Source organism: Aaosphaeria arxii, assembly GCF_010015735.1.
Source record: "Aaosphaeria arxii CBS 175.79 unplaced genomic scaffold BU24scaffold_2, whole genome shotgun sequence".
Taxonomy (NCBI): domain Eukaryota; kingdom Fungi; phylum Ascomycota; class Dothideomycetes; order Pleosporales; genus Aaosphaeria; species Aaosphaeria arxii.
The window spans coordinates 1,881,450-1,896,907 of NW_022983475.1; the positions used below are offsets into that span (position 1 = coordinate 1,881,450).

Below are 15,458 nucleotides of genomic sequence, written 5' to 3' on the forward strand. Positions count from 1 at the left end.
AGAGTTTCAATCCGAGGCAAGTCCAGCCGATGAGTAATGGTCTGCTTTCGCCTCAATCGTTCACCAGAAGAAGTTGTAAGACAAAACCCGCAGATTTTAACTGTTAGAATTTACCAACTCTGTAGAGGGATTATGGCAGTGGTCCTTCAAATGTTCGAAGTGCGGAGAAATGGTCCTCAGGCGGCTGGGTTCAAGGACCCACCCGCAACGACCACACGTTTCCCTGAACCCGATTAGACTGGAAACACACGAAGAATCCAACTGGATGCTCAGTGTTGCAGCATGTAGCCGCCTATGCAGCGTTTAGATTTGCCTCGTTTGAAGGTTGTTGCATTTCGGCGCCTAGCTTGCCCCCACTACACAGTACAATGTGATGCAACTTCAAAGTTCGGCGGCAAGGCCGTTTCGCGTCCCCAAATGTTGTTCTGATCTTCTCAACGAACATTGTTTTGAGTATATTCTTTTACTTGTAATATTTCAATGAGAAGATCTCAATATAGTTTGGTCCTCGATGTCTACAGCCCCTCCTTATGATTATCAGCCGCTTAGGGGGGATCAATGCATTCGGCTGCTCTTTCTGATGCCTGGCGAGCTGGAAGACCCGCTGGTCATTCATCTTCTTTCTGTTCCGCTTCGAGAGGCGCCTTCCTTCGAAGCTCTATCATATACATGGGGAACTCCTGAGGATACATTGGACATTTCTTGCGGTCCCCGTGGTGGCATAGTTTCAATTCGTCCCAACTTGAGAGATGCCCTGCAGTACCTCCGCCTTCCTCATGATATTAAAAAGCTTTGGGTAGATGCACTTTGCATAAATCAAGAGGATATTGAGGAGCGGAGTAGCCAAGTTGCCATGATGGCGAGCATTTACTGGCATGCTTCCCAGGTTGTTGTGTGGTTGGGTCTCGACGACGAATGTGTCCCAGCGTCCGACGTCTTCGACCTGATACGCACCACATCTGACCACGCTTGGAATCTACACAAGGAACATGGAAGCTTTGGCGAAATTCCGTATTTCCATCAGACTGATTTGGAGCAATTGGACGAGGACAGATGGAACAATCTCGCTACCTTTTTCAATACTCGCCAGTGGTTCCAACGTGGATGGGTTATCCAAGAGCTTGGACTTGCCTACAACGCGCGTTTCCTGTGTAGCCAGGAAGAACTGTCTTTCGTGGACTATCTGCCTTTTGTAAGGTGGCTCGTGACCAAAGCTTCGATCATTCTCGAACGATTCGATTTCAGTCTCGAGTCGCAGTACCTAACTGTTGGCTTCTGGTTGTCCACACGTACTCCTGAAGGCATAGCCCATATGTCGTTCCGAGAAGTGCTTCGATTGACCTGTTCGATTCAGTGTTCCCAGCCCCATGATTACGTCTACGCCTTTCTCGGCCATCCTTCGGCGTACGAGGCATATCCAGGGGACACAGAGCCATTTGAGAAATACGAAGAGACATTGGCTGGCAAGAACAGACGTTGTATTGCGATACCAGATTACACGAAGCCAGCAGAAAGAGTGTTTGCCCAGGTAGTACGGGACATCATTCTCCACGACTGTGACCTGAAGATGTTATCTCATGTGTTCCATTCAGAACAGACGATACAAGACTGCTACGCCTCCTGGACACCAAGGTGGCACTCAATCCCCGAAAAATTCGCCTTGGGGCTTCGGTCTCGATATAAAGCGAGTAATGATTCAGTACTTACGTTGCACTTTGAAAATGATCATATGATACTTCTGGGACATCCCATCGACGTGGTGGCGTATAAAATTCTCGTAACAGTTGACGTAGAGGATATGGTACTTGTTATCAACGGAAGTCGTGGGAGTCCGATGCGAGACGGGTTAGAATCCCTCTGGAATACAGTTCGTTTTCGTAACTGGCAGAACAAGTCGAACCAAAAGCTGGGAAGAATAGATTTCCTGCATGCACTTACTGCAGGTTACCTTGATTCAGAGTCTGTTGACGATTCTGAAATTGCAGAAAGGTTCAAGAGAAGTGTAGCCGCGTACCAACTGCTACACATTGGTAAACGGGAGAGACCTTTGAGTGACGAGGAAACAAAAGATCTAGAGAGACGTGCAGAAGGAGGTGTAGTGGAAGATTTTCTCCTTGCTATCTCTCTCATTATGGAGCATCATACCTTTGTTGTGACAAGATCGGGTCGTGTTGGTTGGTGCCCTTTGCTCACCAAACCAGGAGATGAGTTAGTCCTTGTGGCGGGAGGCAATGTCCCACTGACACTTCGTAAAAGCCGAACTGGAAATCACAGATTGGTAGGGGAAAGCTATATTCAAGGGGCGATGAAAGGGGAAGCCTTTGATGAGGAGAAGCTAGCAGAAGTTGTAATATGCTGAGTGCTGGTTTTGTTGTGTGAATGGGCCCAGCCAATCACTTTTGATAGATGTTGTCAGTGCTGATGGAGTGGTAGTATAAATTTCTTGCGTTTTGGGCAGCCATGTTGAGCTCTGAGAAGCACAGTGCCCTGGTCATCCCACAAATTTGACTACAACATGCCCTGTAGGTTTCGTAGCCCAAGCTTTCTACTTTTGCCTGATTAAGTGTCATAGCGCAATGTTCACACTGGGAGCTCGTATCACGGTATCGGTGTAAGTCGATTGTGTCCTTAAACTTGAAAAATTATGAGTAAAGGTACACTGGTAAGCAGTGATTGTGCTGAGAATTGCTCCGTGAAGTGCACCCAAGAACGTAGTCACAAAAAAAAAAAGCAGAGATGAATTATTGGTGACTGAAGCCAGTGGTCAGTTCCAGTCAGTAAATGGATCGATTGTATCTCAACTTATGCCATTGCTTCTAGAGAATCTCTCGCTCCACACGAATGAGCTCAACCAGGACAACATAGCATTCGATGTCGGAAAGTTATGGCCACTTCTTACAAAATCGACTCGCAAATGGACCATTCCATGAGGACACCCAGCCTTTGATCAACGTGCAGTGAACTTGCCTTCTCCTTGTGGCATTTGATGATGTTGTACTATTAGCAAACACTTGCAGCGAAAACCTAGTTTCAATGAAAAATCTCATTGGAGGACTAATTCTGTGATCAGGTCGATGTACAACTATCTGAGCGGGTCAGACTTTGGTGCCCCATTACTGAAGGCTCGAAAAGCCATCAGTCATCAACCTGGAACTACCCAACGTCCCACGATTCGGCTTTCGAACAACAGACTACCCGTCGTATTGAGTTTTGAAAAACCCCTCCCTTGAATAGTTCTGTTAGTGTTGAGGTCAACCCAACGGCACCTAAATCAATGGCTCCACCCAAGCCAGATTAAATCGAATGTCCATTTTCAAATCGAGCGCTGAAGTCCCATGCGCGACGAGAAGTCACGGCTCTCTTGCCACCTCCTAAGCCATTATTGTTCGCAAGCGTCGTGTCCATCTCGTCTAACCTAGTTATGACATATGGTACTCAAAGCACTACATAGCAAGACCTTCGAGACATCTGGTACGGTCGGTGGTGGAAGGTCAAACGGGTCGTAGATCACTAATGATGGCGCAAGACCATTTGCTTTACAACGCAAGATGGACCTCTGGTTTGACTTGATGAAAAGCGTGTCAGGAGTATGGAGTCGTTCTCCTCGACCATTTCAGGTTTGTCGAGTCTCTTCATCTATTGGTCATGTGTCCTCTGGGCGTTCATAGCCACAATAGCATCGTCGACGATGAAGGCTGCTTGTGGCTCCTAGAATGGGAAAGAGCTAGTGTATAACCCATTATTTTGAAGAGATGTTTATCATCAAAGATTGAGATAATCCGGACTTTACAGTGGCCTTCCATGACCTGCTAAGGCCACCAGGGTACCATATCAATATGGCCGGAACCAAGAGCGTCGGCTTTACGGTGACGACCGGCAAAAAGGCTTCAATTTGGCCAAGATAGCGATGCCACTTCCTCAACTCGTCGGAGGACGAACTGATATTGGCAATTCCTTGGCCAACGTGGTCATTAACAATGTCCCATGTCGCATTTTGCTGCTCTTATCGTCGCAAAAGCTTCCCCAAACGGATCTTTGCTTGTAACAGTAGCCACCAAGTCGAGCACTTGCCACTATGTTGCAGGGTTATGCATTGGGAGGCTTAGGCATCGCTTGTGATGCTACCAATCCACTGTGGATATAACTGAGAGAAGGACAATTGGCGATCTGATGTGACTGGCATAACTTGCGTGGTGAGGGGGGTGGCTTATTTCTGTGGAACTTGTTTTGAGAAGGAGAGCGGAAATTGTGAAGAGTTTACCATTAGTTGTACTGCAGTTGCTTTGTGGGGACTTGCCATTATTATTATTATCTCCTGTTTTGGGACTAGACGGACAGGTATAAGACGGCGCCTCCGGTCACTATAGCCGAGTGGACGGAAAACATACTATGAAACGCACACGGTAAGGGGCTTTTCTAACGAGTCTACTACTTATACTGTATATGTAAAGCGCGAATACTGTATGCTGGTTCGCTCGGCCCTTTTCTTCCGGTTGTTGGCAGGCTGTGATGTATGGTGGTGTGGTCCCGGAGGCTGAGCTATGTATGTTGGATTACCTGAAACGCTGGCGGACCTTTGGCGACCAGGCAGAGCGAAGTCGGATTAAACTACTTTTTCTATGCCGCACGAAGGATCATAAACGTATGACCAAGCAATACCTTACATAGTTAGAATACAAGTGGGGTAAAGTTGTCAGCGGGAATCGCCCGGTCGCGGAATTAATCTGTATGATATCGATGTCGACGAAAGCCCGTGGGGAAGCAGAGAGAAAGACATGACATCGTAACGCATATTCAACTTTGATTTTACATAGTCGAGGGCATCATTCATTCAAAAGTTTCATAGCAGTGAAGTGAGAATTTGAATTGCCCTCATACAAAGATGTCGCATTTCTACCCGATACTGATCAATTCTAGTTTGCCTCAAGTGAGCTTCGAGTGGCGTTTTGCCATCATCCAAAGACCCTAGAAATCATTCAGAACATCCAATATTGAACATCGAAAAGATCCACACTGGGTTCGTTGAGCCCTCCCGCCCTGAGATTCTTCAAAGCCAACTATATGGGACGTTAGTTTCGCAGAACTGAACTCATGATTCGGGGTTGTCAACTCACTGCAGCATGTGATTTAATCCGGATATCATCAGCTTTGTCTTCTGGGGCTCTTCCCTGGTGGCTTGTTGACAGTAAACTGTTGAGCCCCTTGATCCAATCTTGTCTCTTCGTCTCCCGTTCCTCGGCCGGGAAGGTCGATAGAAGGTAAGCTGCTGACCCTCTAAGCATGGTCAAAAGCCCAACACAGTCAATCGTACTCCATTCACGATGACTTATGTCCAGCTGAATCTCCAAGAACTCCACAAGTTGATTGACTAAGGCTTGTTTGTATGCATGTTCCACCGTTTCGAGAACATGGCAACGCGCTGCAAGACATTGGACAATCATGGTTTTCCATCTGTTCTTTCTTATGTTCGCCATTTTCTTCACCACCTCATCCGCGTGGTCTTCTACTTCTCTAGCCGTAAATTGCACCGTGAATGGGTCTTTTGCGCCTTGTCTGTCCTTTGGCTTCGTACCTACGCTACCATGGGTCCCGTCTGCGTAAAATGATAGGTAGTTTCCAAAGAAGCGTTCAAGATCGCGTCTTGCGCCTTCAGATCCCTCTCCAAGACCAAAGATAGCATCACCCGGTGCATCTTTGATAATTTGATACATAACTGCAATTCCCCAGTCCATGGAACGGGGATGAAGAAGGCAAAGCTCTACAAGCGCATTCTCAACACGTGCGAAGCGATTGTCGAAGTCCTCAAACTCGGCGGTAAATGCGCCTGGCGGCGTGTCTAGAAAAGTCCAGAGAGTATTAGCTGCCGCCTGAACGGTGGATGAGGTTGAAGGGCTGGCGAGATCAGCTTCGTTTTGAGGTTTGACCGAAACCCATATGTCCAGGACTTTGGCGCTTTCGTCATCTAGGTCCCAACCTGACATGATGGGCAGTTTCTGTGGGTGTACTAAATGCTGTAGATGGTGATGGTACTATTACCGTTAACAAAGACCGCGGAAGTTATGAGTAAAGTAGATTCTTCGAGGTACAGGGTAAAAGTATCGCTAAGCGCCGAGGCTGATGGCCGTATATAGTTATAGCTGAGCTCGACGTCATTGACGCAGAAAAGAAGAACACATAATTACTTACTTATCATACCCTGCGGTGGTGTCCTCGCCACACGTCTTCCGATTGGAATTGTCTTTGCCTCACACTGGGGCCAGGATAATTTGTAGTCCGTGCCACTCTTGCTACTTTCGGTCTGGGGTTTCTCCATTCCTCTCATCCATACATCCTTCTGACAGCGGCAGTGTTTCGAGTCGGAGGATTCATCTTACTGTATTGGGAGGATTACTGATCTGCGGGTCATGCATATGTCACATGATCACCCGCAGCAATCCTGCATCTCCAGATCGAACGTATGACAATTGGACATTAAGGACATCTAAGGGAAAGGCGGCCGCTACGAACATCTGAATGGGAAAACAACCGCTACGATTATCTAACCAAAAAGCGACCGCTACTTGTAAGAACATCTAAACGAAACACGACAGTTACTTTAGGAACATCTAAGCGACAGACGTCCGCTTCGAAGCAATTGATCAGCATCGGAACAATTGATGTTAACGCCGTGCTTCGATCACTATGAAAGGCTCTGAAACCCCTTTAACACTTGCTGATTTGTCGTTACTTGGAAGGAGGCTCAATCTCAAATCAGCATGATGATGCCTAATTATGCAAAGTGATGTTTGATGTATGACTGTCTTCTACTATAAACATAAAAAAGGAAACAAAGCAACACCTGTCTGTATGAAAGCAGAGTCTTGTACTCAACTTGGGGTAATAAGATGCGCGAGTGAAATGATTCGGCCGTACTTGACTTAGGCTTACATACGAGGTGAGAGATGCTAAGAGTCGTGCGCGTGCATAAAGAAATAAGTAATGATGATTCGGAATCATATGTGTCCCCGCCGATAAATACGCCGACATTCATGTGCCCCACATAGCGAGAAGAATTGCATCGAACGATCACGATACGAGGATTTCAGCACAGCCATAAAGCCCATCGAAGACGGTGATACCGCAACGAAGGACAACGAAGACCGCGACTTTGAAACAACATGTGTCTCTTCTGACATGACTTCCTGAGTCTATCATCTTGGATTAACCAAAGCAAGTGGTCTGTCCGTCAATTGGCAGAGGGATCATTGTATTCCGACGGCTATGCAGGATCTCACTCAGGCGTCGAATGAGACGACTGACATGAGGCACCGAAGAGATATGTGTCTGCACTGATATAGGAACTTGTTCAGCATTTTTCCCTATCGAGTAAAGGGATGATGTCCGACCACTGGCTTGTGGACACCTCAACACATCCCGAAGCCTATTGAGGATCATGGAAGAATGCCACCGTGAAACGGAAAAGAGGCAGTGAGGTAACAAGTGTCCAAAGTCTCTGAATCTATCTTGCGCTTCACACAATGAGAAACGTGTCCGCGAGCCGCGATGAACGATACAGATCTTGACGGTATAAAAGTAGTAGAATGTACGTTCGGTAAGTGCTTCATCAGAACATCACAACCACCCATTCCAACCTATCTATTCATTGCAGGTCTCTGAATACTTCATACTCAACTTCTCTATACATTTCCAACTTTGAATAATTCCAACTCATTTTCTTAATATCTCTTCAAAATGGTTAACTTCACCAAGATCTTTGCTACAGCACTTCTTGCTACTTTCGCCGTCGCAGCACCACAGCCAGATAGCAACATTGCTCATGGCCTTTCCAAGCGTGCAGTCAAAAGTGCCAAGGACGTAAAATGCCCCGTTAGTAAGTAACAATGCACTGCCCAGAATACTGCTACTTCCATGGAGCCAACTGACCTTCCCTGTTATAGCTGAGGTCGATACCCATGGCAAGTCCTGGTCGAAGGAGAAGATCGAGGCTGCCGTCGAGAACGCTGGCGACCCCGACGACAAGGTCGGCTCATTCCCTAAGGAATTCAGGTACACTGGCACAGGCAGCTGGCCATTCAAGAAGGCCACGCCTTGCGACAGTGTCAAGAACGCTGGTGGGAAGATCTACGAAACTCCCATCATGAATGGCGTATGGAAGGGCAAGGGTGACCCTGGCCCATTCAGGGTAAGTAATGGTTGCTCATAAGTGTGGTATTGCTTGCTGATAAGTTCAATATAGGTTCTCTTTGCCATTGACGGCAAGGATCAAATTGTTTGTGGTGTTACTGCTCACTCGGACAAGAATGATAAGAGCAAGATCGTTGCGTGCGAAGAATAAGTTACTACCGATCGCGGGGAGAGTAAGCTTCGACATGGCTCGTTTTAGAGAAGGAATAGAACGATCGAGCATGTGGTTGGAACATCGAATATAGACGGGTCGGCGCACATCATAGACTTGGTTTTTACAGCATTTAGCATTTAGCATTTAGCATTATTTTAGACACTGGTCATGTATCTGACATCAACAATACGAACCGGTTTACACTCGTTCAATATCCGCTTAAATTTGCTTCATGCAGTGTACCAAAACGCGAAAAGACAAGTTTTCATGTAGCGCAACATTCTCCGGTGGTGCCACGCATATGTCGGATTCTTTCGCAGGACCGGCCGGACATGGCCCCACGTTATACTCGGCTCCCCTGTGCTTACGAGATTTAGCCATCAAACACTGGAGGCGTGTGCCACGATTAAAGCACTCTTGGCACCAAGCTGACAGCGCGTTGTGGAGACTTCAGGCATTCGCTATGGATTGCCACCGCAGTGGCTGTACATAAGGATGGGTCCGTGAGTTTCTATTGCTGAAGTTGCAGCAGACGTCATCATGCGACAGTAGCCTAGGCTGTTACATTGACCGTTCAGTATAGATATAATTACCACAAAACACCCACAAAACATGGGAATCCAAAAGCGGTCAACATTAATCATGCTACCCCCAAAGACTAGCCGATGGCCCCGTAACTATTCGCATGCTGGAATATTTGTCCACAAGAACGAATTCACTATACCTGTATGTACGTTCAAAAACACTTACTTCTAAACTCCTAGTAATGGCTCGTATCATTTTCGACCTGTCCTATACCACACTACTAGAGCGATGTTGTCTTATGTGCTATCGCAGACTAATCTGCATCAGAACCAATGCCACGCCGTAGCCAATGCCAGATGTAGCCCAACGACATAACATATAGGTCCTCCTGTAAATCACCGCTAGTATCTAGAAAATACTTAATTGCACCTTGGTGTGGATTCGATCCATATACGGCACGACCTCCTGTGTGGTGTTCTCAAGAATTTTTAAGAATGGTGCCCGGCGTCAAAGCGTCAGAATCTAATAACTGAAAGAAAAACAAAAAGTCCGCTAGCTTTCATCACCCTCCACTAGTCGTAGGAACTTTCTATTTTATCACAGCCTGATATATTATGACTCAGTTTAGATCTCATGAGGCTAATGTGAAAACCATTTATGTTCTCGTCGATTATCCTGTCAAGCGTTGGGCCCTTCCGTCATATCGCGGGGTGAATCATAATTATCCAACAGGAACAATGTCACAAATCACACACCAACGCTCCCAACTCACAATCGGCAAGACTGACTTCACACAGTCTCCACCTCCGTCTGCCCAACGAGCTTCCTCTTCCCATCGATCAACCTGACCTCCCAGAGAATGACATTGGTTTTCTTAGTTTCCTTTCCTGTCGCCTTATCCTTAACTCGCCATTTACTGAGCACCGCAACTACACCGTCCGTATTCTCCCCATTCCCCTTGTTCTCCCACTGCAGAATCACTGAGAAAGTATCCTGGATCGACGTACTCGAACTGCGCGCGTACAGAAGACCTGGCTTGAATTGGTCATACGTATAGACGTTGTGGTTGATTCTGGGAATCCGCTTGATTAGATTGATGTGCTGTTGCCGAAGTTGATAGAAGAGTGAGCGTAGGGTGATGTACTTGACTACTAAGCTTGGGTCAACTTGCTCTTGAACGGCATTGAGAGCTATGGCGTCGTCCGGCTGGATGAAGAGAGTGTCGTTGAGTTGGGTTACCCACTCGCTGAGAGATTGCTGTTGAGTTGACATTTTGCGTTGCTGGACGTGAGAGGTGCGTGGTCAGTGGTGGTGAGAGATGGTTCGAGCTACAAGAATGACTGAATTGAAAGAAGATCTCATGGGGGATGTTTGAGGTTCTCATTCTGAAGACATAAAGCTTAATTTATACTCATCGACTACCTCTGCCGTTGCTAAGACTTCCCCCTGAAGCACTTTCATACAGATCCGCATCGATCCGACTGAGGTTCATCAGCGCATCGGGTTCAAGCCAGGATGTATTAAGTTCATTCTTAACTTGGTTTAGGCTCTCATTGTTACAATCAACCAAGACGTCTTTCGTGGATTTACTCTCGACCTTTCTGGCCAAACAACGTCTGCACGCTACTATGGTCTAGCTTTTGCTTAGGTTCGCCATCTGCTCTCGGCATGGCGGCAACGCAGTCACCCGTCCTTGTGCTATCACTGAAAGTCGCCCATTGCCGTTTGTCGTCCGCGGCGTTGACCACAAAGTCCGCAGGAGTGATGTGGTAAGGCTGCGGAGTTTGGCAACATAGCGTCGTGCTTTTAGCTTTCTCCGCTAGCGCAACGGGCCGTGGTCGACGGCGTGACGATACATGTCTATGCGGGCGAAGATACTGACCAATAATATGCCGAATTGATAGAGCAAAAACGGAGATCAAGGGAAGCCTTTTTCAACTACGATGGATCTAAGCTGTCACGGGCGAGGACGAATAGTTGATCATGGTAGGCGAAAATGAAAGATCAGGGCGGAATATCAAGGCTCATACCAATACGTCAACTGTCGTCACGGTATCCGCCCTCTCTTATCTTCTGTCTCGCACTCAAATGATGCGGTCGTGTTCGCAGGACGTTAGGTATATGCGCTCTGTTTGATGTGCGTTGATGTCATGTGACCTTACTTCAAGAGTACCAAATACATTGGATTAAAAATGAGTAAATATATCTAAACAAACATTCAAATAACCAGAATCCAGTACCAGCGGCCAGTAATTGATCGTGAGAATATATCGCATAGTTGAAAGGGAGACAATTTCCAGCACTTATCTGTCTTCGGCAGTTCGTTGCATGTCTGCAACCTCGTTGTAAGTCGGAGTCCTCTCGCTGACATGGACAAAGAAGTGCACGTTGTTAGGATTCTGGCGAACGCGGCCATTGGGGAAACTGTACACTGTAAGTAAATCATACAACCAAACGCGCGGGTGAGGTCTGTACTCGTTCTGAGCCTTCTGCTGCGCAGCGGTCTTCTTGACACCATGCCAGATGCGCAATTTCTCGAGCAGCATGTTACCATAGTAGTATCGTTCTGTGCCTGCACCCTCCATCTTTCCTCCTGACATTTTCAGGAACTTCCTCACGGAGGGGAGGCCAGGCCCGTCATTTGAGTAGTGGCCATGGAAGTTCTTGATTGGATGATGCTTCTGAGCAATGGCTTGCATTTCAGCGGCAAGTGATACCTGAGTCCACGTTTTATTAGACTCGGGGATCTTGGTTTTGAGACTGACGAGCTTATTCAACTTGATGCGGATTTGGGAAGCCTAAAATGTTTCAGTTTGACGTTACATTCTCTCTGTCCAGTGGTTAGGCGAGTTTACGGTTTCATGGCAAGGCACCTCCCCAAACTTTTCCTCGAGCTCAATATCGTGGTAATGGTCGGGAAGATGTGATCGGTCTGGGGACTTTGCCTTGGCTTTCTGTGCTGGCTTTGCGGCTGACTTCGCAGCTTTCTTCGCAGGTGGAGTCACATTCTCCTTGTCCGCACCTATCAGATCGACGGATTCTATTGGAGCGGGGTATGGAGCGCTACGCGCAGTCGCAGTTGCGCCACTGGTGGTGCGAACGGGAGGTATGGTGTTTTTTTTGGGATGGTCTTTGATGCTATACTTAACAATTGGGATACTTTTCAATCAGGAATCAAGTTTGAAGTGGGGGATTTCGCGAGATACGCGAAAGTTAAATACGGATCACGAAGGAAGGGGATTGTATGACCACACACAGACTAGAAGACGCGTGAGGGCAAGAGTGGGGTTGATGTGATGTTGTTGTTATCTTCGCGTTACCCACTACTGCACGCTATCTCCGCGCTAACACGTGTATTCACATACGCACGACCGGGGTATCGAGTATCTACACTCCAGTCTTCATCCACGATGGATAACCCTTGATCATCATGCCTGCTTCGCTTTCTCTGCAACCATCCATTCAACTGCTTGCTTCAATTCATTCACTGAATTTTGTACCTGGGACAGCATGGGGAAATAATCGATTGCGGCATGTGGCAATCCCTTCAGAATGGTTGTCCTGGTTGGCACTCCAATGTTTTGCAGCAGGCTCTCATAGATGAGACTGTCATCCCTTATTGGATCCATACTAGAAAGGTGCGATTAGAAGGATGTATCGTCTTGAAAAGGTCATGGACCTACCCAGAAATCTGGAAATATGTAGGAGGCTGCCTTTGATGGCCACTGGGCCAGTTCAAAGCATTCACCAAAGGTGAATTAGGGTCAGGCTTGTAATGAGCTGGATCTTTGGTCAGTTGCAGTTACGCCAAATTGCAATGGAGACTCACATAGGAACCATCTCATGCCTCTCTGATCTAGGACCATGGCGTCCTTGTTTTGCTCCCAGGATTTGCAGTGAGCCTTATATTCCTCTGGCATCATATCTGGATGCACCAGGTTAGCGACGGTTAGAATTACCCCCGTCAATGGTGGCGAAAGTCCGTCATCTACAGCTTGATGGGAGATGTAAGAAGCTATGCTTCCACCCGCCGAACAGCCCGACACGATGAATCCCTTCTCGAGATCTGCTTTGAGCGTAGATGCGTTCTCGGCGGCCTATACATTCTTTAGCCGGGGGCTAACGGGGAGAACCCAATTCGTCATACCCATTTCAAAGCATCATACCCATCGTGGTGAGCTGTTGGAAACGTCTTCTCAGGCGCCATCCTGTAATCCACGCTGACAACGACAGCACCAAGATCCCGGACGAGCATTGCAACATGGCTATCCCATTGCTCAGGACTGCCACAAACAAAGCCGCCACCGTGAAAGTACAGGATGAGCGGGCCGGGTTCCTGCGATTCGGGACGATAATGTACGCTGCGAATGGAATCTCCGTCACGAGTAGGGATCTTGATCTCTTCCCTGATGATTCCACTCATGTCTGGTAGTTTCCAGAGTCCTGCCTCGAATGCTTCCATGATCTCCGTCATGATGGTCTGGCGTAATGTTGGCACATCAGGGAAGTCAGCGAAAGACCTGTTCTTCATGGCTGGAGGCAAGTGTACAAGCATCTATATCGATCAGCTTGTGTTACTACATCTTGCAGATATACTTGCAGCCTCTAGCTCTGGGTCGATCGTGGCGTAGGAACTCCATGCTGAGGAGTCCATTGTGGAAAGTTAGAGGCGGTATGGCTGGATTATGTGAACCTCTCTGTATGCAAGGGGAGCGATAAAGAAGGAGCTTCCCTGGAAAGACGTGGGAAGCATGACTTTATAGTTCTTGAAAGTGGGGACTGACATTTACCGATACTGCGGGGTACTAGTAAAGGTTCAAAAGGATTCGAATTGGTAGGCGACCATTGGTTTCTTCTGTTTGACTCCGGAATCTTAGCTCAGAATTGAATATGGATGATCGATATTATTCTCCTAGCGTTTATCTTTGGTTAGCGCTAAATGTATACAATGGCATGGTACAACCACCTGTCAGACTCGTCTGAGTGAGCACTTCCTTGGCTCAGGTTAGCGCATTGAACAAAGGTACATTTTATCCTAGCAAAAAGCCATCCGAGGAAAAATAATTTCTCAAATGCGGAATAAGCTTTCGAAGTAGGTAGGTGACAGGATTCATTGAATTTAGTGACTCGTTGACATGCGAAAGAGGCCGGGTAGGAAAAGATGCATAGGACTAGCTGCTTTACAACAAAATATTGCTTCTGGTTATTTCTTTCCATATGGCAGATATGTGATCTTATTCTGAACCCTGTTCAGTGTTCATTGTGAACATCAAAACCTGGATTTTCGCAATTGCATTTATGATAGAGTGGCCGAACCATGTGTCTGCAAGAGAACAAAGTGATGAGGGCTCTACCGCTAGATATTTCAAGGATGGGCCTAGTTCACTCAATATAGCGATCGGTTACAATGTTGTGACCTCCAGATTCTTCACCGAATATGTCGTATCTAGCAAGGATGTTAGCATTCATCGGGATCGACGTATGGGTCACAAATGTCTCACTGGTAGTTGGCCCTGGACTGCCACTACTTCCCTCCATTTGAAGATTTATGACAAGGTAGAACGGTTTCCCGGTATAATCCTTTCCCACGTGCGTTGCCTGCAACTGGCCGTCCATCCAGAATTTGACTTCCGTATCCTTTCCATTCTTGTCCCGCAATTCGCATCGAATGTCGTGAAACTGACCAGGATTGCTGTACGTCACGTCCTTCCAGCTAAGGACAGAACTCGTATTGAATGTGTTGAAACTGATCTTTCCGGAGCCCTTCCATTCCGCCATGTCAATCTCTGGCGGCCATCCGTTGACGGCAGTGAGCCAAAATGCCGGCCACGTTCCCTTAGTCGTCGTAGCCTGGAAGCTCCCGCTGAAAGAGAGGCCGCCGCCTTTTGGAACTGTAAAGTGCTGCTTTGCGCCAACTGCGCCAGAGAGGTAGTTGATGGGTATGTTCTTGCCGCCATGCTGCGCAGGCGGCTGTCCTTTCACGGGCTGTGCAGTTATCGTCAATGTGCCCGGGGTAGAAATTTTGACGTGGTCTTTGTCCATACGAGCGCCTCCATTGTGAGTGTTTCCACCCCAAGGGTAGTTGTATGTGAAGTATTGCTCTAGGTTGGCAGTGTTGTCGAATACTGATTTCGGAATGAGCGTTTCGGCCCGCTTTGGGAGCGCCGAAACACTAGCAAGAGGGAGCAGCAACGCTGTAAATATGTTCATATACATTGCAAATACCCGAGAGAGATGTAACTGTTAAAGCAGAGTTGTAATTCTGACTGGCCTGCGTAGAAAGTAACTCTTCATCGCTGCGAGAGATCCCGTCACTTATAACTGCCGCCCCTCAAGCTCATCATAGGTACTAGTTGGGGTATGCCCAATGTACTTTGTAAATAGAGGGCATTTCATTTTTCCTGAAGGATTGGTTGGTGGAATGGTAAAGCAAATCAAGCTTCCCCTCGTCCATGTCGGTACCGGATATATAACATCTGGGGAACCCTGCCACAATCCTGGTCATCCGGCAATAAAATTGTATGTCAATCACTTGAATACACTAATTACGAAACGAGAAGGGCACTGATCCTTGTATGGAAAGTGACCAAGCTGG

At 47.2% G+C, this 15,458-nt stretch overlaps 6 protein-coding genes across 6 annotated transcripts; 2 read left to right on the top strand and 4 right to left on the bottom strand.

Moving 5' to 3' along the window:
* Positions 1–406: 406 nt before the first annotated feature.
* BU24DRAFT_418789 (HET-domain-containing protein) lies at positions 407–2,601 on the top strand. The gene has a single exon (XM_033527054.1). The coding sequence runs from the start codon at positions 512–514 to the stop codon at positions 2,357–2,359; it is 1,848 nt and encodes a 615-aa protein (XP_033387522.1). The 5' UTR covers positions 407–511; the 3' UTR covers positions 2,360–2,601.
* A 2,320-nt stretch (positions 2,602–4,921) lies between these two features.
* BU24DRAFT_489206 (uncharacterized protein) lies at positions 4,922–6,317 on the bottom strand. The gene is made up of 3 exons (XM_033533618.1): positions 6,187–6,317; positions 5,115–6,137; positions 4,922–5,057 (listed from the first exon to the last, which is right to left on the bottom strand). The coding sequence occupies exons 2-3, from the start codon at positions 5,979–5,981 to the stop codon at positions 4,977–4,979; spliced, it is 948 nt and encodes a 315-aa protein (XP_033387523.1). The 5' UTR covers positions 5,982–6,137; positions 6,187–6,317; the 3' UTR covers positions 4,922–4,976.
* A 1,211-nt stretch (positions 6,318–7,528) lies between these two features.
* Positions 7,529–8,546, top strand: BU24DRAFT_418792 (uncharacterized protein). The gene is made up of 3 exons (XM_033527055.1): positions 7,529–7,870; positions 7,938–8,182; positions 8,237–8,546. The coding sequence occupies exons 1-3, from the start codon at positions 7,732–7,734 to the stop codon at positions 8,333–8,335; spliced, it is 483 nt and encodes a 160-aa protein (XP_033387524.1). The 5' UTR covers positions 7,529–7,731; the 3' UTR covers positions 8,336–8,546.
* Positions 8,547–9,387: 841 nt separating this feature from the next.
* BU24DRAFT_114788 (uncharacterized protein) lies at positions 9,388–10,308 on the bottom strand. The gene has a single exon (XM_033520830.1). The coding sequence runs from the start codon at positions 10,133–10,135 to the stop codon at positions 9,653–9,655; it is 483 nt and encodes a 160-aa protein (XP_033387525.1). The 5' UTR covers positions 10,136–10,308; the 3' UTR covers positions 9,388–9,652.
* A 1,983-nt stretch (positions 10,309–12,291) lies between these two features.
* On the bottom strand, positions 12,292–13,337 carry BU24DRAFT_431112 (alpha/beta-hydrolase; the record flags this gene model as incomplete). Its single annotated transcript, XM_033529849.1, has 4 exons — positions 12,292–12,493; positions 12,547–12,643; positions 12,693–12,960; positions 13,011–13,337. The coding sequence occupies 4 exons, from the start codon at positions 13,335–13,337 to the stop codon at positions 12,292–12,294; spliced, it is 894 nt and encodes a 297-aa protein (XP_033387526.1).
* A 790-nt stretch (positions 13,338–14,127) lies between these two features.
* BU24DRAFT_476231 (glycoside hydrolase family 16 protein) lies at positions 14,128–15,277 on the bottom strand. Its single transcript, XM_033532922.1, has one exon. The coding sequence runs from the start codon at positions 15,077–15,079 to the stop codon at positions 14,246–14,248; it is 834 nt and encodes a 277-aa protein (XP_033387527.1). The 5' UTR covers positions 15,080–15,277; the 3' UTR covers positions 14,128–14,245.
* Between the last annotated feature and the right edge of the window lie 181 nt (positions 15,278–15,458).